Source organism: Schistocerca nitens, chromosome 4, assembly GCF_023898315.1.
Source record: "Schistocerca nitens isolate TAMUIC-IGC-003100 chromosome 4, iqSchNite1.1, whole genome shotgun sequence".
In the NCBI taxonomy this organism is placed as follows: Eukaryota; Metazoa; Arthropoda; class Insecta; order Orthoptera; family Acrididae; genus Schistocerca; species Schistocerca nitens.
Window position 1 is genome coordinate 67165092 of NC_064617.1, and position 25337 is coordinate 67190428.

Sequence of the window (25337 nt, forward strand, 5' to 3'; positions counted from 1 at the left end):
TATCTTCAAAAATTGGTGATTTAATTGTTGCACTTGATGATGTTCAAAGAATTAAATACATATCTGCATTAATTGTATTTCTAAATAGGTAAGTTGCTCAGCACCATCCTGTACAATTACATTAAATTTAATTCAAAATTTATACATTAAAAAATGAAGACTGAAAACATAAGAGAACAGGGGTTTATTCACACAAACAAAAATTTGTAACCACCACAAGTACAAAATCAAATTCCTACTTCATGTGTATTAGACATATCCAACAGAACAACACTAAGGAATCAAAGTAGAACAAAGTAGAAAGTAGAAAACACACACACACACACACACACACACACACACACACACACACAAACAATAAATAGTGCAGCAAAATGTAAATCAACTTTATTTGGTTCTCTAATGCTATTAGTCACATATTAAAAAATAATGAGATTAAACAATATGTGGTCCACTTTCAAATTCAACAATGATTATAAATGGTAAAAGACTATAAATGGTAAAGGAATCCAAATATAGAATTGTACACTGCATCATAGTGGTATTTCAGTTTTCTTTGGTAAACAGGTGACTAGGCAAAAAAATATTTAAATCAATTATGATTCTTTACCCAGCAAGCAACATTTGCTACTGGTGTTTAAGATTCTTAACCTCACACAATGTAAACAATGCAACCTTCGATTCATAGAATTTATGCTTGTATACACTTTAAAACTGCATGTTATTCCTAAAAATTAATTTAATTCTGGTATCAGTGTGGAGTCATTCTCTTTGGCTTCATCAGCATGCAACAGGTCTTCGTCATCTTCTTCCTCTGTTCCTTCCTGTGTATAAAGCCACAACACATTTATTTCTTCAAATGGTCAGTGGTAACAAAATATGAGTACATACAAGTACTACCAGAAAGTACTTAAAAAATAGAATCACAAACATCAATCAAATTATTTGAACAGCTAAAAAATTTTCTGTCAGCTATCGAATAATTCTTATTCAATTTTGTAATGTTAATAAACTTATTCACAGTTTTGCTGATAGCAATGGTAAATCATTATTTCACATAAAAGACATATCTGAAAAGAACATAATTTACAAATATGCACAATGTATTATGAAATCAAAAACTTAATTCTTTTACATTATGCAACATTAAATAATGTCAACACATCTGTTTTAAATACATTTGAAGTAGCATTCTTAATTATGAAGTACATATCACAATTACTGCAATGGTAAGTCTAAGACACCGCATTTTTATGTAGATCTAATTTTATATTCTGCAGCCCACTGTGAAGTACATGGCACAGAGTACTTCCCATTGCACCATTTATTAGGGATTAATCCTGTTCCATTAATGTGTGGATCATAGGAAGAATAATTGCCTGAATGCCTCTATGCACCTTGTGATTAATGATGCTTTGTAGACCCTACAAGAATTATATGTAGGGAGTTGTTGTATATTCCTAGATTCCTCCCTTGATGTTGTTTCTTGTAACTCTTAAAGCACACTTACAAAGGATAGTTGGCATTTGATCTTCAAGCATCTGAATTTAGGTATACCAACATATCCGTGACACTCTCCTGTTGGCTGAACATCTCTACCACCATTGGCACTGCTTTTCTTTCTACACATTCAATATCTCTTTTTAAATTCTGTAGTCACAGGCTACATTTTTTGTCCATTATGTGAAATGCACAGTTTTGCACGGAGGTGACAAAAGTCATGGGATACCTCCCAATATCATGTCGCACCTCCTTTGGCCTCTCTACTCCGCCCATCATCAGTTATTTTGCTCCCCAAATAGCAAAACTCCTTTACTACTTTAAGTGTCTCATTCCCTAATCTAATTCCCTCCGCATCACCCGACTTAATTCGACTACATTCCATTATCCTCGTTTTGCTTTTGTTGAAGTTCATCTTATATCCTCCTTTCAAGACACTGTCCATTCCGTTCAACAGCTCTTCCAAGTCCTTTGCTGTCTCTGATTTTAATACCTACTCAAAATTTTTCTTTTGTTTCCTTTACTGCTTGCTCAATATACAGCCTGAATAACATCGGGGAGAGGCTACAACCCTGTCTCACTCCCTTCCCAACCGCTGCTTCCCATTCATGCCCCTCGGCTCTTATAACTGCCATCTGGTTTCTGTACAAATTGTAAATAGCCTTTCGCTCCCTGTATTTTACCCCTGCCACATTCAGAATTTTAAAGAGAGTATTCCAGTCAACATTGTCAAAAGCTTTCTGTAAGTCTACAAATGCTAGAAACGTAGGTTTGTCTTTCCTTAATCTATTTTCTAAGATAAGTCGTAGGGTCAGTATTGCCTACGTGTTCCAACATTTCTACGGAATCCAAATTTATCTTCCCCGAGGTCGGCTTCTACCAGTTTTTCCATTTGTCTGTAAAGAATTCGTATTAGTATCTTGCAGCTGTGACTTATTAAACTGATAGTTCGGTAATTTTCACATCTGTCAACACCTGCTTTCTTTGGGATTGGAATTATTATATTCTTCTTGAAGTCTGAGGGTATTTCGCCTGTCTCGTACATCTTGCTCACCAGATGGTAGAGTTTTGTCAGGACTGGCTCTCCCAAGGCTGTCAGTAGTTCCAATGGAATGTTGTCTACTCCGGGGGCCTTGTTTCGATTCAGGTCTTTCAGTGCTCTGTCAAACTCTTCACGCAGTATCGTATCTCCCATTTCATCTTCATCTTCATCCTCTTCCATTTCCATAACATTGTCCTCAAGTATATCGTCCTTGTATAGACCCTCTATACATTCCTTCCACCTTTCTGCTTTCCCTTCTTTGCTTAGAACTGGGTTTCCATCTGAGCTCTTAATATTCATACAAGTGGTTCTCTTTTCTCCAAAGGTCTCTTTAATTTTCCTGTAGACAGTATCTATCTTACCCCTAGTGAGATAAGCCTCTACATCCTAGATGGCACAAGTTGAAGTTGTAAGTGAGAATGATCGTGAGAAAAATGAATTTAATACTGGTAACAAGTGTAAACTGTGCATAAAAAGAGTAGTGAAAGGCATTCGGTGCTCAATGTGTAACTTTTGGTTCCATGAGAAGTGCTCAAAGGTATCTGTAAAATTTGTAACAAATGATTTCGTGTGGACATTTCAGGAGTGCATTACGGAAACGTGCCAACGAGATATTAATAAAGTTTTACGGGACAAAGCCGTGTTAATAAAAGGACTCCAAAGTGAACTAGACACTTTAAAAACGAAATATAACGCATTGAGTGAAAAATGTGTGAATCTAGAGACGCGAATGTGTCCGAAAACCAGCAGCCTTCTGAGCATTTCGGATGTAAACAAAGACACGTGGTGCCAACCTACAAACAGTGTTCCATGGAATGTTGTGCGAAACAAAATTAAAAGTGCGAACATATTAAGTGTTACAAACAAATTCGGTGCTCTCGAGTGTCAGGAAAAACGCAGGGCAATGAACAATGACAAAAATGCTTTCCCACCCCTAGATGTGAACACACAACAAACTCACAATACCGTTACTACAGTTCTCGTGACGAAAAATCAGCCAAAAAGACCGATAATAAGTACAAACAATGCCGTTAGTATAAATCTATCTACGAAAAATGACCCAAAAAGACCCTTAAAAAGTGTAAACAAAAATGAAGTACGCACTGTGAAAAAGTGTGAATCAAAAATCGATGTATATGGGGACAGCCACGCCAAGGGACTCTCTCAAGAGCTTAAAAGCATCAGTAAGTCATTGGCAGTAACAGGTATGATCAAGCCAGGCGCCAATTTCAAGGAAGCGACAAAAAACATCGTGAAAAATAACTATACTGGACAAGACAGTGTAATTATCTGTGCTGGAGCTAATGACATATACAAAAACAGAGCTATGTACATGTTTAAACAGCTTGTGAGACTTCTATTACTCCTAACAAACACGAATATCATACTCGTGAACTTCAGCCACAGATACGACCTGCCTGAATACTCACCCATAAACAAAGAAATTCGTAGAATAAATGTTTCATATTTATTTATTTAAATAAATAAATAAATATGAAACATTTGTCCTCTAGCCATCCCTGCTTAGCCATTTTGCACTTCCTGTCGATCTCATTTTTAAGACGTTTGTATTCCTTTTTGCCTGCTTCATTTATTGCGTTTTTATATTTCCTCCTTTCATCAATTATATTCAATATTTCTTCTGTTACCGAAGGATTTCTACTAGCCCTCATCTTGTTACCTGCTTGATCCTCTGCTGCCTTCACTTCATCCCTCAGAGCTACCCATTCTTCTTCTACTGTATTTCTTTTCCCCATTCCTGTCAATTGTTCCCTTATGCTCTCCCTGAAACTCTGTACAACCTCTGGTTTAGTCAGTTTATCCAGATCCCATCTCCTTGAATTCCCACCTTTTTGCAGTTTCTTCAGTTTTAATCTACAGTTCATAACCAATAGATTGTGGTCAGAGTCCACATCTGCCCCTGGAAATGTCTTACAATTTAAAACCTGGTTCCTAAATCTCTGTCTTACCATTATATAATCTATCTGATACCTTATAGTAACTCCTGGATTCTTCCATGTATAAATCCATCATACTGGGACTAAATGATGTCCATTGGTTGTCTAAGTAGGAGTCTAAAACAGTATATCTGTTCTTTCCAGCATAAAAAATTATCATACAGGATGACTACTCAAACTTCAAAGAAAAATTCCCTGAGAATTCCGGGTGTGAGGAGGAAGATGATGTCAAGAATCTGTAGATAATTTAATCATAGGGAGGGAGGAGCGGCATACCACAATAACAATATTTCTTTCTTTCCTCTCAGCAGAGGTGTACTAGCCATCAGCAATAGCTTAACCACAATTTTTGAACATAGATAACTTATATGGAATAATATTCATATAATGAACATATTTTGAAATATCAACTATCTAAAATCTGTGATTTATAAAACCCAATAAAATTAAATTTCAATGTTGGTTTAAAAAGTAGAATTCCCCGAGATTTTATGAAATTCCCTGATTTTTCCGGGTAAAATGTAATTCCCTGAAGATTCTAGGTTTTTCAGAGAAATCACCACACTCTCATAGCCTTCTTGATTAATTCATTAATTTCAGTAACCAGCATCACTATGGTGACATTATTATTATTTTATTAATTCCTTCAACTCCTTATGTGGAGCATGCAACACAGGATCACCATCTTGTTTTGTCTTCTATTAATATTTTCACTTCTTTCCATCCCATTCCTTGCTGCTGGCCTTCTGCTTCAACTGATCATCTCCATGTCATTTTGGGCCTTCCTTGTCTCCGTCATCCCTGTGGGATCCAATAAAGTGCTCCCTTTGCAATATGTTCATTTGGTCTCTGTGTATGTCCTAATCAGATCCACTTCCTGCTTCTTATTTGCAGCTCAATTGGCTTCTGGTTGGTTCTTTCCCAGAGTGTTTCGTTAGAGATGACATCTGGCCACCGTACCCCAGGATGTTCTTCAGACATCTGTTGTTGAATGTCTGCAGCTTATGGATTAGCTGCTTTGTCACTTTCCAAGTTTCACATCATATAGAAGCATAGATTTTACTTTACTTTCAAATATCCGCAATTTGATCCTCAATGTTAATTCCTTCAATCTTCAAATAGAGCAGAGGGTCATAAAAGTGACTTTGGTTTTGTTGATGCAGCTGTTAATGTCCTCTGTTGAACCATCATATGGTGTAATCATGTTTCAAAGGTAGCAAAACTTATCCACACTTTCGATTACCTGGCTCCCAAGCTTAAGCTCTGCAGTGTTATCATATGCCCACATGAATTTTGTTTTTTGGGCATTAATTTTCAAATCGACTTTCTTTACTGCTGATTTCAGATCTTCTAGTTTCTATTTCATGTCATTGAGGCTGTGAGAAGGCAAAGGTCATCTGCAAAATCTAGGTCTTCTAAATGTGATCCATTGCTCCATTTCATTTCTCTCACTTTATCTATTGCTTGTGGCATTACAAGATTCAGTACTATGTTAAATAGTATCAGTGAGAGCATGCAGCCTTGCTTAACTCCTGTTTTCACTGCTACTGGATCTGAAATCAGACCTTGATGTTGAACTTGGCATGTGTAGTTTTCATACATGCATTTGACAAGAGCAATTATTTTCTTGGAAATTCCAAAAGTTTGCAGTGAGCTCCATATTTTTTTTCTAATTATTCTGCTGAAGGCCTTTTCGAAGTCTACAAACACCATGTAAAGCAGTGACTGATATTCATATGAACGTTCAGCTATTATTCTCAAGGTGTTTATCTTGTCAATACAAGAGAGATCTTCCCCGAATCCTGTTTGTTCTCTTCTATTTTCGTGTCTACATATGCTTTTTTCCTATTTAGGATTATTGATGAGATGATCTTGCTTGTGATTGACAGCAAGGTAATGCCTCTCCAGTTATCACAAACCGACAAGTCTCCTCTCTTGGGGAGCTTCACGAGCAAGCCTCTGTTCCAATCATTTGGTACTTTTCATTCATCCATATGGCTGTCAGGACTGGACGTAAAATTTCTGCTGTTATAGAAGGATCCGCTTTAAGTAACTCTTGGCTGATGTTGTCCAGGCCTGGAGCTTTTCCATTTTTTTATATATTTGTTGGACTGCTTTGATGACAGCTTGATCACTAATCCTAGTCTCTTCACCGACACTGTCAATAAGTTCAGGCCTGTTTGCAGCTACAAGATCACAAGATCTAAAATATTTCCTTTGCATGTGGATTATCGAACTAGCTGCTGAAGAAGTTCTTAAAAAACATTTTCAGAACTACTTCATAAGACTTTCTGTCTGTACAACCTGCAGCAAATTCACATACTTCCCACTTTATACTCAGAAGGTCCAAGTCATCTCCAATTAATACTGCTTGACAGATTTCTGCACTACTGAACAGAGACTTCTTTAAATGATTCTACATCTGTTACGGAAAAATTGATAATTAGCTTGAATTCACCTACGCTGGTTACTCAAGTCCAGGTAACTTCATAATTTGACTCAATTTCGACCTCAATGGACAATATTTTTGCTGGCTGCAATGAAGATTCCCCCTCCTATTGGGTCTCATCCATCTTTTCCACATATATTCCACACCTTTCAGAGCTTTCTACTTCAGCTTTCATACAGCTCTCAGTTCTGAGAATAATTTGAGTGTGACAACTTTCCTGGAGGGCACTAAATTCAGGATCTTCATTACAGATGCTTTGGCAATTTACTGTTAAAATTTTCATAGTAAAAATATCTTTACTTTGTATGTGATCTAACTCTACTCTCTGTGCATCGAATGAGGAGCTTTCACCAAGAGGACTGCAAACTATTGCCTAGTATAAAAAACTCGCATGTGCACTCCACAAGTAGTCTGCTACCGGAGTAGCTGCTTCCTGTGTGTATTACACCCTTGACCTATCAAGGGAAGCCCTTGTGTGATTGGAAGATGAAGTAGTGATAAGTAACAAAGATAGAAATCAAGACACTCTGATGAAGAGTCACCAGCTCCCTTGCAGTACAACCAACCATACAAATGATGTAGGATCACAGAGGGTAGTAACAGCAGTAAAATGACTAGGTGACAATTCAAACTACCATCGTACAATTGGACGTATGGTATTTATTGTACATTTTGGTGACATTATATATCTTATGAAGCTCAAGAAAATAAATCTGATAAATCACTGGAATTGCAAAGTTTAGTGTACAGTTACTTTCTGTAAGTCTAAGTAAATAAGTGTACAACAGTAGCATCTGAATCGAAGGTTGGAGCACATTATAATTATCCATACTCAATGGGAAATTCAGGATTGAATATACAAGGTGACAGTTATTGAACTATATGAAAAAAAACGTAAATTAGTTACAAACTATGGTGCGCACACACTTTATTCAACATGTAACATCACTACAGATATTCAGCTTTAGGTTATGACATATTTGATATGCCTCCCATCATTGGCTCATGTGGCACACACAAATAGCACAATTCTGCATGACCCGCTGAAGTGTCAGAACATCGATGCTGTCGATGACCACCTGAATGTTGGTTCCCCGCTCAGCAATGGTTTTAGGGTTATTTCTGTACACCTTGCCTTTAATACACCCCACAAAAAGGAGTAACATGTGTTCATATCCAGAGAATAGGGTAGACAATCGTGGCCCATGCCAGTGACCTCTGGATACCCCAGAGGCAGCACACAGTTCCCAAAGTGCTCCTCCGGGACATCAAACACTCTCCTGGGTCAAGCTCCATCTTGAATGAACCACATCTTGTCAAAATCAAGGTCACTGTGGATAATTGGGATGAAATTATCTTCCAAAATCTTCATGTACCGTTCGGTAGTCACCATGCCACCAAGGAATATCGCACCGATTATTCTGTGACTGGACACTGCACTCCACAGTCCTCCCATTGAGGGTGAAGAGACTTCTAGATCACAGAATGCGGATTCTCAGTCCCCCAAAACCACTAATTTTGGTTACTGACGAACCCATCCAAATGGAAATGTGCTTCATCGCTAAACCAAACCACACGAATGCACATACTAATTCCCATCATGCCCAGAGACCAACCACGCAGTTTGAACATCCTAATGCAAACCGTTCAGAAGGACGTTTATTTTATTTTATATAGTTCTATAATCATCACCCTGTAAGTATCTATAAGGGGATAGACCAGTACTCACGAAATAGAGGAGGAGCTCAATAGTAGACAGACACATGAAAAATTAGAGTAACTTGCTGAGATTTTCAAGAAGGTCCTTCTTTAGAAGGCTAACTAAAACACACACATTGTGTGTGTGTGTGTGTGTGTGTGTGTGTGTGTGTGTGTGTTATTTTCTTTCTCACTGCCACTAATGCCCAGAATTTCAGTTCTTATGGAAGCCAAAACTGTGGTGTCACCGCCAGACACCACACTTGCTAGGTGGTAGCCTTTAAATCGGCCGCGGTCCGTTAGTATACGTCGGACCCGCGTGTCGTCACTATCAGTGATTGCAGACCGAGCGCCGCCACACGGCAGGTCTAGAGAGACTTCCTAGCACTCTCCCCAGTTGTACAACCGACTTTGCTAGCGATGGTTCACTGACAAAATACGCTCTCATTTGCTGAGACGATAGTTAGCATAGCCTTCAGCTACGTCATTTGCTATGACCTAGAAAGGCGCCGGTACCAGTTACTATTGATACTGTAATAATGTACCGTCAAGACCGACGTTCACCATTTATGGATTAAAGTTAAGTATTCCACCAGCTACGTCCGTTTTTTCTCAAGTCTAATTTCCCTGTCCTGTTCCAGACCTCACGCCAGCCTGCATGAGCTAAAACGCATGCCTTTCGGCTGCCTCTAGTAACCCAGTGTTGGCTCTCATGCCAACCCACAACAAAAACAATCCCAAAGCCATACAAGATTGGCATGTAAACAGTGTTTTGTGCACATCTATTCCACTTTTTTTTCTATGCTGCTCTTTTTACACAATGGTGGCATTGCCAAACCCTGGTATTTGAAAATAACAATGCATACAAAATATTAAGTCACATTTAATATAAAGTAAGATAAATCCTGTCATAATGTTCTCATGTAATATCAAAATCTGCATGTTAAGATAAAAGTTGCAGTTTTCCATCTCCTGTAACCAGCCTCTGCAATAATATGCCCAGCCCCATGTTCTTTGTCACCAGGCTAAGACTGACACTGGGCCTTGCACTATTTGTGACCTGACAACCAGTTTCTAATTTTCCCTGCACCATCTGGCTCACATGCCTCCCAGACTACTGTTTTGCACCAAGAATCTCTTCTTTTCTGTTCCTTCTGTTACTGATGAAGTCATAGTTACAGTCCTGCAACTTACTTACGGCTACATCTAGATGGGGATCTTCCTTCCTACTTCAGGTAACATACCAAGCTTACTATCAATGTCATCTCATGTGTGTCCGCATAACTGTTCCTTTTCTGTATCTCTTGCTTTTTGCCTTTTCCCAGTTCCCATTACCTCTTTCTCTCTTCATGTTGTCTAAGTAACATTTTACGATATACAGGGTGATTCAAAAAGAATACCACAACTTTAGGAATTTAAAACTCTGCAACGACAAAAGGCAGAGCTAAGCACTATCTGTCGGCGAATTAAGGGAGCTATAAAGTTTCATTTAGTTGTACATTTGTTCGCTTGAGGTGCTGTTGACTAGGCGTCAGCGTCAGTTGATGCTAAGATGGCGACCGCTCAACAGAAAGTTTTTTGTGTTATTGAGTACGGCAGAAGTGAATCGACGACAGTTGTTCAGCGTGCATTTCGAACGAAGTATGATGTTAAACCTCCTGATAGGTGGTGTATTAAACGTTGGTATAAACAGTTTACAGAGAATGGGTGTTTGTGCAAAGGGAAAAGTTCTGGACGGCCGAGAACGAGTGATGAAAATGTAGCACGCATCCAGCAAGCATTTGTTCGCAGCCCAGGAAAATCGACTCTCAGGGCTAGCAGAGAGCTGCAAATTCCACAATCAACTGTATGGAGAGTCCTACGAAAAAGGTTAGTTATGAAACCTGAACGTCAACTACCCGAGGCGATGGATCGGCCGCCAGGCAGCCCGTGACAGAGCACTTCATCACTGGCCTCCAAGAAGCCCTGATCTTACCCCCTGCGATTTTTTCTTATGGGGGTATGTTAAGGATATGGTGTTTTGGCCACCTCTCCCAGCCACCATTGATGATTTGAAATGAGAAATAACAGCAGCTATCCAAACTGTTACGCCTGATATGCTACAGAGAGTGTGGAACGAGTTGGAGTATCGGGTTGATATTGCTCGTGTGTCTGGAGGGGGCCATATTGAACATCTCTGAACTTGTTTTTGAGTGAAAAAAAACCTTTTTAAATACTCTTTGTAATGATGTATAACAGAAGGTTATATTATGTTTCTTTCATTAAATACACATTTTTAAAGTTGTGGTATTCTTTTTGAATCACCCTGTATAATGCAACATGTAGGCCACAAACCTTTTCTCCTGCACAGAAATTATCTTATCCATTTCATATAGCCTACAGAGAGCCTCAATGAGCTTCCTGTCAAATTCACCATTACAGTAGCCCCACCAAAATGTCAACCTGCGACCCATACATCCTACTCCATACAAGAACTGGTAAGCAATAGTGCAATACATAGATACATATATTGTCCTCTTGCCACACCATGACAAGTTGCCACCTGACACTGAATGGTGGCTCAGCAGCCACTAAGAACATTTACAAATACCATAGTGTCCTAATCCATTTCTTATAGAGATTTATTTCTATTTTAGATTAATTATAAGCAGCATCTAACATCACTGCATCTGTGTTAATACAACCCATAAACATTTTTCTCCAATTACAAATGTGAGTTGGATATGAAAGTCACCTGTGTTGGTACACCGGCACTCTTGTACTGGAAAGCAGACCGGCTGAGATCAACTTCTACAGGAAAAAGTGATCGTCCTTGCAGGAGTTTGTATGTTTCCCCATGGAAATTAGCAAGGCCAGCAACCAATCGCTGAAGCTGCCACACTACATCCTGGACATGCTTGTTATCTAGCAACTCCAACTTCACCAACACATCTGCACGCAGTCTGGCAAATCTTGCCCGTGCGTCTTGCCGACATCTCAAAATAAGCCTGCAGGAAAATATAATCATTAATTTTATTTCTATCTTCTAAGTAACACTTAAAATATATTAGCAACAATTTGTTCCACTGGAACAACCATTTCTCTCTAAATTGTTTCTGTCCAAGAGAAAAAGAAATACAACAAATTACATACAGGAACATTCTTTTTAACTATAAAACAAGACAATGTAGAAAATATCCTTGGCAATAAAAAGTAATTATGAATAGATTACATAGTAAAACACTTCTTCCATATCTGGACATAAGTTATTAGCAACCATTCTACTCAAAATCCTAAACAGAACTGTCATTGAGTTACTTGAAAGTATCAATTCATAATGATGAAAGGTTCCTTGTAATTATTTGCACCAGACTGATGTGTCACAGCAACAGAAGAGAGAGAGCAGTAATGGAATTGTTCAAAACACAATTATTTCATTGTCATTACACCTGCTTCTGTGATGTAGTGGTTTGTGCCTTTAACATGCAGTGACCACATCAGATTTTTTTTGTGGTGAAAAGGTCTGGAATAAGGTTCTCTCACAAAACTGACATGTAAGGTGCCACCATTGCATAAATTAAAAAGTCTTATGCCATGGAAGAAACCACACTTTTTTTAATCATTATTATTCGGTGGTCATTGTTCCACCACAAATTACATTATTGTGCTGTCAAACGCACAAGTTATCCACAGCCACCACTGTGTTGTCCTCAGGGCAGCTCAATATTTCATTCAGCATACATTTACTACTCTGTTAAACATTCATCAGACAAAGAACAAAAGCTTGAGTTTTCTGTGCCCCCCTCCCCATGTCAAAATCAAGGACACACGAGTAGAGTGTTGTAAAAAGCATACTTTTTTTCTTTTTGGAAATTTCACAGCCTGAAAAAAAAACTGGAAACAAAAAAATCAGTGATTGGGAGGAATACATCAGCCACCAATTGAAATATTTTCTCAAAAATCATAATAGTTATACACAAAATATTTTTTAATTATAGCCAGTTTTAAGAAGCTACTTATTATTATTATTATTATTAGAGATTGCTAAAACTGCATGAAAATAACACAGAAACAGGAAAAATCAAATCTTAAACACCCATATAAGTCACTAGCCAGTGATAAGAAGTTAGTAGAAGAGTTAATAAAACACAATAGGAACAAACCCAAGGAGAACTATCATCTGAGCTATAATACAAAGTCAACACACACACACACACACACACACACACACACACACACAGAGAGAGAGAGAGAGAGAGAGAGAGAGAGAGAGAGAGAGAGGGAGAGGGAGAGGGAGAGGGAGAGGGAGAGGGAGTTCTGTAGACAATTTTGTAGGTAGGGCAATCATAGCTATGAGTAGTCATCTTGGGTATAAATAATCACTTCAACTGTATTTAGTCTTTTATTATTGGATCACTACTGGTTTCATGGCAATGAAAGCCACATTTTCAACGAATGTTGGGTAAAAAGGTTCTGAGCTTTTCCCGTCTTATGTTTTAGTCATATGTTCACCTGAAGATATGGCTTTTAGTAACATAAAATGGGTATTGGTCCAATATTAATGGACTAAATACAACTGAAGCAGTTATCAATACCCAGGAGAAATAGAGTTGTTCTGAACCTCACTGACATGTTGAAGAACAGAGATAAGCACCACAATCACTAGATAATATTCAAATGTGTGAGCCTACAAAAACCAAGTTATTTCATTCTCAAGCTCATCAGTCTAACCTTGGAATGCACAATTCCCTGCTAGGGACACTACCTGCCTCATTCAATGCATATTGTCCAAATTGTGATCTATCATTACATAACCTATATTATCACCAAGCAGCTGCAGAATACACATATAGGAGAGTGTTGTAATTTCCAAGCTTTTGGAACCAGTGGCACCTTCTTCAGGCAGAAGGGTTGAAGGGGAAGGAAGAAGGGAGAAGGGAAAGGACTGGAGAGATCTAGGAAAAGGGGTTGATTTTGAGAAAGTCACCCAGAACCGTGGGTCAGGAGACAATTACTGTAAGGATTCAACCTGAGAGCTTAAAGGTGGAAGACAGGGTAATATGCAAGACAGTGTTACTACAAAAACATCGTGCACAGATAAATAAGAGTGAAAAGCTAAGTGCATTGTATGTAACAGAGGTGGGAGGGCATGGTGAAAAATAGATGGGAAAGACAATGAAATATGTAGAAAACTAAAATGGAGTGAAGCAAGGAGCAGTTACAGTGAAGAAATGGTGAGACGGAAGAAATTAATGTAAATTACGACCAGGTGGATGGCAAGAACCAAGGACATGTTATAGTGCTATTTCCCACCTGCGGAGTTCTGAGGAACTGGTGCCTGGTGGAAGAATCCAGATGACGCGTGTGATGAAACAGCTGCTGAGGTCACAAATGTCATGTTGTAGAGCATGCTCTGCAACAGGATGTTGCTGGTTGCCATTACACACCTTCTGCCTATGCCCATTCATCCTAATTGATAACTTACTGGTAGTCATGCCGATGTAGAAGGCCGAACAGTGTTTACATAATAGCTGGTATATGAAATGTGCCATTTCGCAGGTGGCTCTCCCTTTGATAGTATATGTTTTGCCAGTTACAGGGCTATTATAGGTAGTGGTAGGAGGGTGCATGGGGCAAGTCTCACAGCGGGGACAGTCTCCGGGTAGCAGCCATAAGGCAGGGAGACTGGTGCACAAGGAGCAGAGAGTCTGACAAGAATATTGCAGAGGTTGGGAGGGCAATGGCGATGGGCAAAATTTCAGACAGAATGGCTCTCATTTCAGGGCACGATTATAGGAAGTCATGACCCTGTCAAAGTAGCTGATTAACACATTCCAGACCAGGATAATACTGAGTTACCAATGGTGGACTGGCCCAGGAAATCTGATTTTTCACTAGGCTGGTGGGGTAATTACCTGCAGTGAAGGCTGAGGTGGTGGTGTATTGCTGTAAAGAGTCTGCATCCAAACAAATATGTTTGCCTCGGTTGCCAAGGTTGAATGGCAGGGAACGTTTGACATGGAAAGGATGGCAAATGTCAAAATGTAGGTACAGTTGTTTGTTGGTACGTTTAATGTGGACAGAAGTGTGTAGCTGGCCTTCGGTAAGGATGAGATAGTGGCATGGGATTTGGAATAGGACCAGTGAAATTTAATTGAGAGAAGGTATTGAGAGATTTAGGAATTTTAGCAGGTCAGCCTCATCATGAGTCCATATGGTAAAAATGTCATCAATGAATCTAAATCAAACCAGGGGCTGAAGACTTACGGATCCCAGGCAAGCCAAGTGACCCATGAAAAGGTTGGCAGAGGAACATCTACATCAACATCTACATCAACATCTACATGGTTACTCTGGAATTCACACTTGAGTGCGTGGCAGAGGGTTCATCGAACCATTTTCATACTACTTCTCTACCATTCCACTCTCAAATGGCGCACATGAAAAAGGAACACCTAAATCTTTCCATTCAAGCTCTGATTTCTGTTATTTTATTATGATGATCATTTCTCCCTACGTAGGTGGGTGTCAACAAAATATTTATGATTTTGGAAGAGAAAGTTGGTGATTGAAATATCGTAAATAGATCTCGCCACAAAGAAAACTGCCTTAGTTTCAGTGACTGCACCCCAACTCACGTATCATATCAGTGACACTCTCACCTCTATTTCGCGATAACACAAAACAAGCTGCCCTGCTTTGCACTTTTTCCATGTCCTCCGTCAATCCTACCAGGTAAGGATCCCGTACCACGCAGCAATATTCCAGCAGAGGATGGACAAGTGTAATGTAGGCTGTCTCTTTACTGGGTTTGTCCATCTTCTAAGTATTCTGCCAACAAAGCTCAGTCTTTGTTTCATCTTCCCCACAATATTATCTATGTGGTCTTTCCAATTTAAGTTGCTCATAATTGTAATTCCTAGGTATTCAGTCGAATTGACAGCCTTTAGATTTGTGCAGTTTATTGTATACCCAAAATTTATCAGATTTCTTTTACTACCCATGTGGATGACCTCACACGTTTCTTTGTTTAATTCCAATTGCCACTTTTCGCACCATACAGAAATGCTCTCTAGATCATTTTGTAATTGGAATTGATCGTCTGATGATTTTAATAGACGGCAAATTACAGCATTATCTGCAAACACTCTAAGGGGGCTGCTCAGATTATCACCTAGATCATTTATAAAAATCAGGAACAGCAGAGGGCCTATGACACTACCTTGCAGAACACCAGATATCACTTCTGTTCTACTCGATGATTTACCGTCTATCACTACGAACTGTGACATCTCTGAGAGGAAATCACAAATCCAGCCACACAACTGAGATGATGCTCCATATGCACACAATTTGATTAATAGTCACTTGTGAGGAACGGTATCAAAAGCCTTCTGGAAATCTAGGAATATGGAATCGATCTGAGATCCCTTGTCGACAGCACTCACTACTTCATGGGAATAAAGAGCTAGCTGTGTTGCACAAGAATGATATTTTCTGAATCCGTGTTGGTTATGTATCAATAAGTCATTTTCTTCAAGGTGATTCATAATGTTTGAGTACAGTATATGCTCCAAAATCCTAATGCAAATTGAGGTCAGTGATATGCATCTGTAATTCAATGGGTTACTCCTATTTCCTTTCTTGCATATTGTTTGACCTGTGCTACTTTCCAGTCTTTAGGAACAGACCTTTCGTCAAGTGAGCGGTTGTATGTAATTGCTAAGAAAGGTGCTATTGTGTCTGCATACTCTGAGAGGAACCTGATTGGTATACCATCTGGACCAGAAGACTTTCCTTTCTTAAATGATTTGAGTTGTTTCGCAACACCTAAGATATCTACTTTTATGTCACTCATGCTAACAGCTGTTCTGGTCTCCAATTCTGGAATATTTACTTCATCTTCTTTCATGAAGGAATTACAGAAAACTGTATTTAGTAACTCTGCTTTAGTGGCACCATCACTGGTAACATTTCCATCGCTATCGCACAGTGACGGTATTGACTGTTTTTTTGCCACTGGTGTACTTTACATAAGACCAGAATCTCTTTGGGTTTTCTACCATATTTTGAGACAATATTTCATTTTGGAAACTATTAAAAGCATCTCACATTGACGTCCACACTATATTTCGAGCTTCCGTGAAACTTAGCCAGACTTGGGGATTTTGCGTTCTTCTGAATTTGGCACGCTTTTTTTGTTGCTTCTGCAACAGTGTTCTGACGTGTTTTGTGTACCATGGTGGATCAGTCCCGCCTCTTATTAACTTATGTGGTATGAATCTATCTATCACTGTCAATACTGTATCTTTTAATCTGAGCCATATCTGGTCTACACTTACATAATTAGCTTGGAAGGAACGGAGACACTCTCTTAGGAAGGCATCAAGCAAATTTTTATCTGCTGTTTCAAATAGATATATTTTGCGTTTATTTTTAGTGGTTTTGGTTGATATGATTTTGAGCCTTACTACAATGACCTTGTGTTCACTGATCCCTCTATCCATCATGACGCTCTCTATTAGATCAGGATTGTTTGTGGCTAAGAGGTCAAGTGTGTATTCGCAATCATTTACGAATCATGTGAGCTCATGAACTAATTTTTCAAAGTAATTCTCAGACAAAGCATTTAGTACAATTTCAGAAGATGTTTTCTGTCTACCACCGGCTTTGAACATGTATTTTCGCCAACAAATCGAGCGTAGATTTCAGTCTCCACCAATTATAACTGTATGAGTGGGGTACTCATTTGTAATGAGATTGAAGTTTTCTTTGACGCGTTCAGCTATTATATCATCTGAGTCGGGAGGGCAGGGGGGGGAGTCGGTAGAACGAGCCAATTATTATTTTGGTACAGCTGTTGAGTATAACCTCCACCCATAGTAATTCGCAGGAACTATCTATTTCAACTTCACTACAAGATAAACTACTACCAACAGACACAAAAACACCACCACCTACTTTATTTAGCCCCTGCAAAAATTTTGGCAGAATTTATCTCCAGCTTTAGCCAGCTTTCTGTTCCTATAACGATTTCAGCTTCAGTGCTTCTATCAGCCCTTGCAGCTCTGGTACTTTTCCAACACAGCTACGACCATTTACAACTACAATACCGACTGTTGCTTGGTCGATTCTCGTCATTTCTTTGTGCTGTACCCTTTGAGACTGGAGCCCTTTTTTATCTTTACCAAGACTGTCTAACCTAAAAAACCGCCCAATCCACGCCACACAGCCTCTGCTACCCGTGTAGCCACCTCCTGTGTGTAGTGGACACCTGACCAATTTAGTGGAACCCAAAACCCCACCACCACCCTACGGCGCAATTCAAGGAATCTGCAGCCTACATGGTCGCAGGACCATCTGAACCTCTGATTCAGATCCTCCACTTAGCTCTGTACCAAAGGTCCGCAATCGGTCCTGTCGACGATGCTACAGATGGTGAGCTCTGCCTTCATCTCGCAAGGAGCCATACTGGTTCCTATGGCTGTACCCTTCATCTGTTTGTATGTCTGCCCCTCAAAGTTGTTGTTGATAAGTATAGAGTTGATTAAGGTAACTAGGAAGGATGTCATAGGTTTGGAATCAGGTGGGTGCTGACTGAAGAAATGTTCAGCAGCAGACAGACCATGTACATGGGGGATGCTGGTACAGAGGAAGGTGGCAGTAATGGTAACAAGCAAGGACTTTTATTGCTGTGGGAGTGGGACAGTCACAGATTTCAGATGATCTAGGAAAGGGTTGCTATCTTTGATATAGGAGGGGAGTCTTTGGACAATGAGTTGCAGGTGTTGACTGACCAAGGCAGATATATGTTTGGTGCGTGCTTTGAAGCCAGCAACTATATTACAGCCACGATGATTGGGTTTGTGAATCTTAGGAAGACGGTAAAAGGTGGGGGTGCGTGGTTTGGGTGGGGTGAGAAGTTCTACGGATTGAGGTGTTACTCCCTGTGAGGGGTCTGAGGTTTTAAGGTCAGTTTGAATTACACTGATGGGATCGTGATGGCAGACACTGTATGTAGAGGTGTCAGACAGCTGGTGTAGACCTTCACTAACATACTCCTTTTGGTCAATTACTACAGTGCTAGATCCTTTGTCTAGGAGTATGTTAGTGAAGGTCTACATCAGCTGTCCGACACCTCTACATACAGAGTCTGCCATCAAGATCCCATCCCTGTAATTCAAACAGACCTGCAGTCCCTCCTTAAAACCTCAGGCCCCTCACGAGGACTAACACCTCAATCCATAGAACTTCTCACCCCACCCAAACCACCCAACCCCACCTTTTACCTTCTTCCTAAGATCCACAAACCCAATCATCCTGTCCATCTTACAGTTGCTGGCTTCAAAGCACCGACTGAACATATATCTGCCTTATTTGGTCAACACCTGCAAATCGTGGTAAAAAGACTCCCCTCCTACATTAAAGATACCAACCATTTCCTAGATCGTCTGAAATCCACGCTCGTTCCACTCCCACCACACACCTTGCTTGTCACCATTGATGCCACCCCCCTCTGTACCAACATCCCCCATGTACATGGTATGTCTGCTGCTGAACATTTCCTCAGTCAGCACCCACCTGATTCCAAACCTATGACATCCTTCCTACTTACCTTATATCAACTTTATACTTACCAGCAACTACTTCACCTTTGAGGAGCAGACATACAAACAGATCAGAAGTAAGGCCATGGGAACCAGAATTGCCCCTTCCTATGCCACCCTTTTCATGGGTCACTTGGGAGGGGCCTTTCCTGGAATCCATAAGTCTTCAGCCTCTGGTTTGGTTTACATACATTGATGACATCTTTAACATATGGATTCATGGTGAGACAGACCTGCTAAAATTCCTGGAATCTCTCAATACCTTCTCCCAATTAAATTTCACTGGTCCTATTCCAAATCCCATGCCACTTTCCTTGATGTTGATCTCGTCCTCACCAAAGGTTAGCTACACACTTCTGTCCACATTAAACCGACCAACAAACAACAGTACTTACATTTTGACATTTGCCATCATTTCCACGTCAAACATTCCCTCTCATACAGCCTTGGCAACCGAGGCAAACATACTTGTTCTGATGCAGACTTTTAACAGCAATACACCACCATCCTCATCTCATCCGCCACTGCACATAATTACCACACCAGCTTAGTTAAAAAGCAGATTTCCTGTGCCATCACATCCAATCCTGGTACTGCTGATACCTCCACAAAATAGCTTCGGAGCACACCACTGGTGACTCAGTATCATCCTGCTCTGGAATGTGTTAGTCAGCTACTTTGACAGGGCCAGGACTTCCTAAAATCATGCCCTGAAATTAGACCCACTCTGTCTGAAATTTTGCCCATCACTCTTAGAACAGCTTTCCGTCGCCCTCCCAACCTCCACAATACTCTTGTCAGACCCTATGCTCCTTCTGCACCCATCTCCCTGCCTTATGGCTCCTACCCTTGTGACCATCCCCACTGCAAGATTGCCCCATGCCCCCTCCTACCACCACCTATAATAGTCCTGTAACTGGCAAACCATATACTATCAAAGGGAGAGCCACCTGAGAAATGACACATCGTATATCAGCTATTATGTAAACACTGTTCGGCCTTCTACATCGGCATGACTACCAGCAAATTATCAATTAGGATGATAGGCATAGGTAGAGCGTGTATACTGGCAACCGGCAATATCCTGTTGCAGAGCATGCTCTACAACATGACATTTATGACCTTGGCAGCTGTGTCACTACATGCGTCATCTGGATTCTTCCCCCAGATGCCAGTTTCTCGGAACTCCACAGCTGGAAACTAGCACTACAACATGTCCTTGGTTTTCGCCACCCACCTGGCCTTAATTTCAGTTAATTTATTTTGTCTCAGCATTTCCTCACTGTTATTACTCTTTGCTTCACTCCATTTTAGTTTTCTACATATTTCATTGTCTTTCCCACTATTTTTCACCAAGCCCTCCCACCTCTGTTACATACAATGCACTTAGCTTTTCACTCTTATTAATTTGTGCATAATGTTTTAGTAGTAATCTCTGTCTTGCATATTATCCTGTCTTCCACCTTCAAGCTCTCAGGCTTTCAATCTCGTCCAATACAGTCCCCAACAATCACTCTTTCATTTTCATCCTGTATGGTAATTTTCCCCTAACCCATGTTTCTGGGTGATCTTCCTTGAAATCTACCCTCCCCAGTCCTTTCCCTTCGCCCTTCTTCCTTCCCCTTCAACCCTTCTGCCTGAAGAAGGTGCCACTAGCTCCAAAAGCTTGCAAATAACAACACTCTTTTATGTGTGTGTTCTACAGCCACTTGGTGAGTAGATTTTTTATCTATCGAATTAAATAATTTTGTCAACAATTGACTGTTTTCATTGTTATAGTAATCTATATTATGTTTCACTGTTGAAAAAAAGACTACTAACTTGCGTTTCCCTCTGATGTTCTCTATACATCTTACATCTTACCTACTGATTTGTTTATAATATCAAAATATTCAATTGATCACACAAGAACAGCACTGCCAATTTCTGTGTGTTACCTAGCAGAACATTTATGAGTCCGACCGAAGATGAAATAACTAAGTGGACATGAACAATTTCTTGTTGTTGAAAGTCTTTAACATCCAAGATTTCATGCCAACACAATACTACAGTGATCACACATGTGCAGGTACCTCAGAACAGCTCCAGGGAACTTATAATACAAGAGCAAAACAGAAGAAAATGTAAGTGCATAATATATCAGTCAAAAAAAGGATCAGGAAGTGCAATATTTCTAGCCAGGATGTTCATATTGCCACATTCGGTTCTTGTCTGTGCAAGTGGACCATCTGAGAGCTTATGGAAACCTGAATTTTTATTGGCCATCTAATATAAAAGAAACTTGCAAAGTCATATGAAATGAGATCACTTTTAGTAAGACTTGAAATTTCAACAGTAATTTCTCTCATTTATAGTAATAACAATAATAATAATAATAATAATAATAACGGCTCTCATTTGTAATAATAATGCCTATCCCCATCCAGTGGTACCAATGGTGGAAACTTTCAGTCTCTGTGTTAACTATTGCTACTACTACTACTTTTGCTTCAGTGGAAACAATGATTCAAATAACCTAAAGAAAAAAGAAAGAAAGAAAAAGACTTAATATATTATACCTGTATTCATAGTTTCCTGTTTCCACGCGATACAGGGGTTCTTGTAAAGCACTGTAACTATACTCTTCATCATCCATTTCCTTAACTTTCAAACAGTATGAGAGGTATTCAAATTTTGTATCAGCATACTTTCGAATTGTCAGTTTTGTATCAGGGATTGCCTTGTACAGGTAAGTACCCAAGTCTGTCAATATCTGTTGACATTAAAATAAAATAATATTCATTACAGTGGTTAAAACAATAATTTGTTGTACCACACAGTTAGTTACACTGTAAAAAATACGTAACCAAATGACTGCAAAACTGAAACTCACAGGTTTAACAGACTTCAGCATTTGGATTCCATATTTTTCCATCTGTCTATGGTAATCACCAAACTGTCGAAATGCCTCACTGGCTCTGGGCTGCGGTTCACGAACACCAATCGCAGCAAAAGTATCACCAAATGCTGGAAAAAACATATTATCATTCGGCAAAATGTATGTCTGTGACCACTATGAGAGAACAAATTTTATGAATAAGCTACACAGCTGGTCATTAAAACTGCAACTCCAGGTTGGATGGCAAACGAAGCTTTCCTTATTGTTCGTATGAAGAATAGCAGGAAACATATGTGATTATATTTATGGGTGGTTTGGGGATAATCTGGATGTAGAGCTGCTGCTTCTGACAGCAACAATGGTTCTAATTTGGCTTGGCACTGGAATAGGCAGGATCTTACAAAACATAACATATGCCATACGAAGCAAGATGTATCAGACAGACAGGGGAACACACTCTATGAGATATAATGAACACACAGACTACTTTAGGATATGCAAGTATGGGAAATAAACAGTAGCCAAGCACAAACATGTGACAGCCATTCACTAAATGGGGCTACAGAGGATTTAGAAGTATTTCACACAGAGGAGATAGGAAAGAAAACTTAACCTAACTGAAAAAGTTGAAGTAGTAATTCATCATGACAGATTTGATAGACATCTGTCATGGTTTCACAAACCTTTTTTGAAATTAGTTCAAACAAAGCATGCATAAAAATTTTCATACACGTCTAATGTAAGAATACACTTCAGCATAACCACAAGTTGGTATCTTGGGAGTGGAAGGGTACAATTTCTAACACAGTGCTTTCACGTGGCACTGGGCACTTAAGTGTTCACTAGACAAGTCATTGTACAAGAAAGCAGCTGGCATGACAACATACACAGTTGGAAATACTGCTGAAGAAGGCGAGGCACTCTGGTGAAAAGGTGATAGTTTTATAGGACTGAACAGAGAAACACAAGAAATCAATATTTAAGTACGACTGAGACTGTTTGTACAAGTGTCTTTATAATATGATTGCTACTTTACATACTCATGTACATCTGATTGACAATTTAAATATGGGTAGCCATATTGCGAGAGTGTGACTCTCCAAATATATAGCTGTGTGTTAATATTGCTAATAAATACTTTCAACAAAAATGTTGAGCTCCAGGTTGGAATATCAATTATATAAGGAAAAAATAGATTGCTACTTACCATAAAGATGACACATCAAGTAGCACACAAGCACAAACAAGTGACTCTCTCAGATTAGCTTCAGCCACAGCCTTCATCAGAGACGTAAACATACACACATTTGTCCACACAAGCAATCACACACAGATGACTGCCATCTCCATCATCTTTACAATAAGTAGAAACCTATCTTTGTCTTATATTGTTAAAAATGTTACAAGGTGTGCCTGGTCAGATGACAATCACTGAAATCACAGGGATAGTTGTTTTGTATAAAGTGCAACTTACAAGTTGAATTTACAGAAACAATTGTCCTAAGGTTATTGGTTATCCCTATACCAGCACAGAAATATACGAAAATACTAAAAACCTATCAAAGTATAAGACATGTAATCTACAATAAGGCACAGGGTTTCTTTCCTTCATTATGAGAGGAGGAGGAGGAGGAGGAGGAGGTCAGTGTTTAACGTCCCGCCAACAACGAGGTTATTAGAAACAGACCACAAGCTCGGATTATGGACACATAGGGAAGGAAAGCAGCTGTGCCTTTTCGAAGGAAGCATCCTGGCATTTACCTGAAGCAATTTAGGGAAACCATGGAAAAGCTAAATCAGGACAGCCGGACACGGGTTTGAACTTTCATCCTCCTGAATGTGAGTCCATTGTGCTAACCACTGCTTCATTATGAAAAGCCATGACCTATAGAAGAGTGTCTTTACCTAAAAGTGTTCTGGTACATTTGGCGGAGATAAAAAAAAAGTAACTCTATACAGTTTCATCAATAACTGCTGGATGTAGAGAGGATATTTTCGTTGTTGGTCTAGCATTACGGAGTCAGCTCCAGCCAGTCTAGCCAATAACCCTCTATAGGTAGGAAGAGTAATAAAAAAAAATACAAAAATAAAAAATGGTAGAATACATTTAATGCATAACCAAGCACATTTGATCAAGAGGACAAATAAACAACCTGAATAAATGTGTCAGGGCATTACCAGTTTAATATCTCTACCAGCAGATAGCAGATTGATAGCAGCTTGGAAATACTAGATAATAAACGACATGCACCATCAGAGGCTGAATGACAGGTCACGTGGGCTCAGCTGCCAGCCACACAGAGCTAGACCAGTGGTCGTAAGTCAGCCTTGAACAGTGTGATGCGTGAGCTATCACAAATCTTGCCCAGCTGCTATTTGGATACTGACCTTGCTGTGGACATTGACTTTCCAATTACTGTTACTGGCATTCTTTCTGTGTTCAGTTCACAATGAACTTGGTATTGTTTACAGATTAAGCGTCTATTATCAAGAGAAAATACAAAACTTATATCTCCTTCATTGTGGGTACTACAGCCATAAATTTATTAAATGAATGTGGAATTTTCCCAATTAGATTGTTGAAGCTTTATCCGGTGCTTAGTTAGAAAAAGATGCCATGCATATAAAAATGGCAGTGTATTCATATTATGTATTTCCATTCATTTTGGTTTAAAAATAACTGTTCTTGGTGTTTATTTTAATTTGTAAAACAAACTGAATGGAAAAACAAAGTAAATTAGCTGCCATTTTATACATACGGCACTTTTTTTTAGCTAACACTGCATAACAGCTTATAAAGCCAACCATTCGTCTATCTGGTCTGTTCGTAATATATGTAAAAATGTTAATTAAGTGGGAAATTTTGTTAGATGAGATAAATAAGTTGTATAAAACCACAACTGGATACATTCTCACTCATAGACACTACCTTCACATATAATAGCTATTAGTACCTCTCAACTCAATTTTTCCACATATTATCAGACTGCATACTACCCTTGTCTTTTAGGGACAGCACAAGTAATCATTTTAAAAACATTTCAACTTACTGGACCAAAACCTGGGCAATTTGATAGTACGTATTCCAGTTGCTGTTGATAAAAATTACAGGTATGTTGTAGTTTCCCTAACAGTCAGCACTAAATCTCCAAGTGCAGCTTTCCTGACTGTTACTTCACGATGAATTATTTCCAAGCAGTGACAGCTTGAAGTCAGCTGTTCAATA

General features: G+C 39.3%; 1 protein-coding gene across 3 annotated transcripts in view; it reads right to left on the bottom strand.

Moving 5' to 3' along the window:
* Window positions 1–219: 219 nt before the first annotated feature.
* Window positions 220–25337, bottom strand: part of LOC126251486 (PRKCA-binding protein) — a 100718-nt gene continuing 75600 nt past the window's right edge. Inside the window, exons 9-12 of one of the 3 annotated variants that reach the window (XM_049951938.1) lie at window positions 22106–22239; window positions 21792–21985; window positions 11382–11634; window positions 220–824 (exon numbers count right to left, since the gene is read on the bottom strand). In XM_049951938.1, the coding sequence (XP_049807895.1) occupies window positions 735–824; window positions 11382–11634; window positions 21792–21985; window positions 22106–22239 (671 nt within the window). In that variant the 3' untranslated portion in view covers window positions 220–734. The remainder of the gene's footprint in view (window positions 825–11381; window positions 11635–21791; window positions 21986–22105; window positions 22240–25337) is intronic. The other 2 variants (XM_049951941.1, XM_049951940.1) reach the window with 2 other exon arrangements.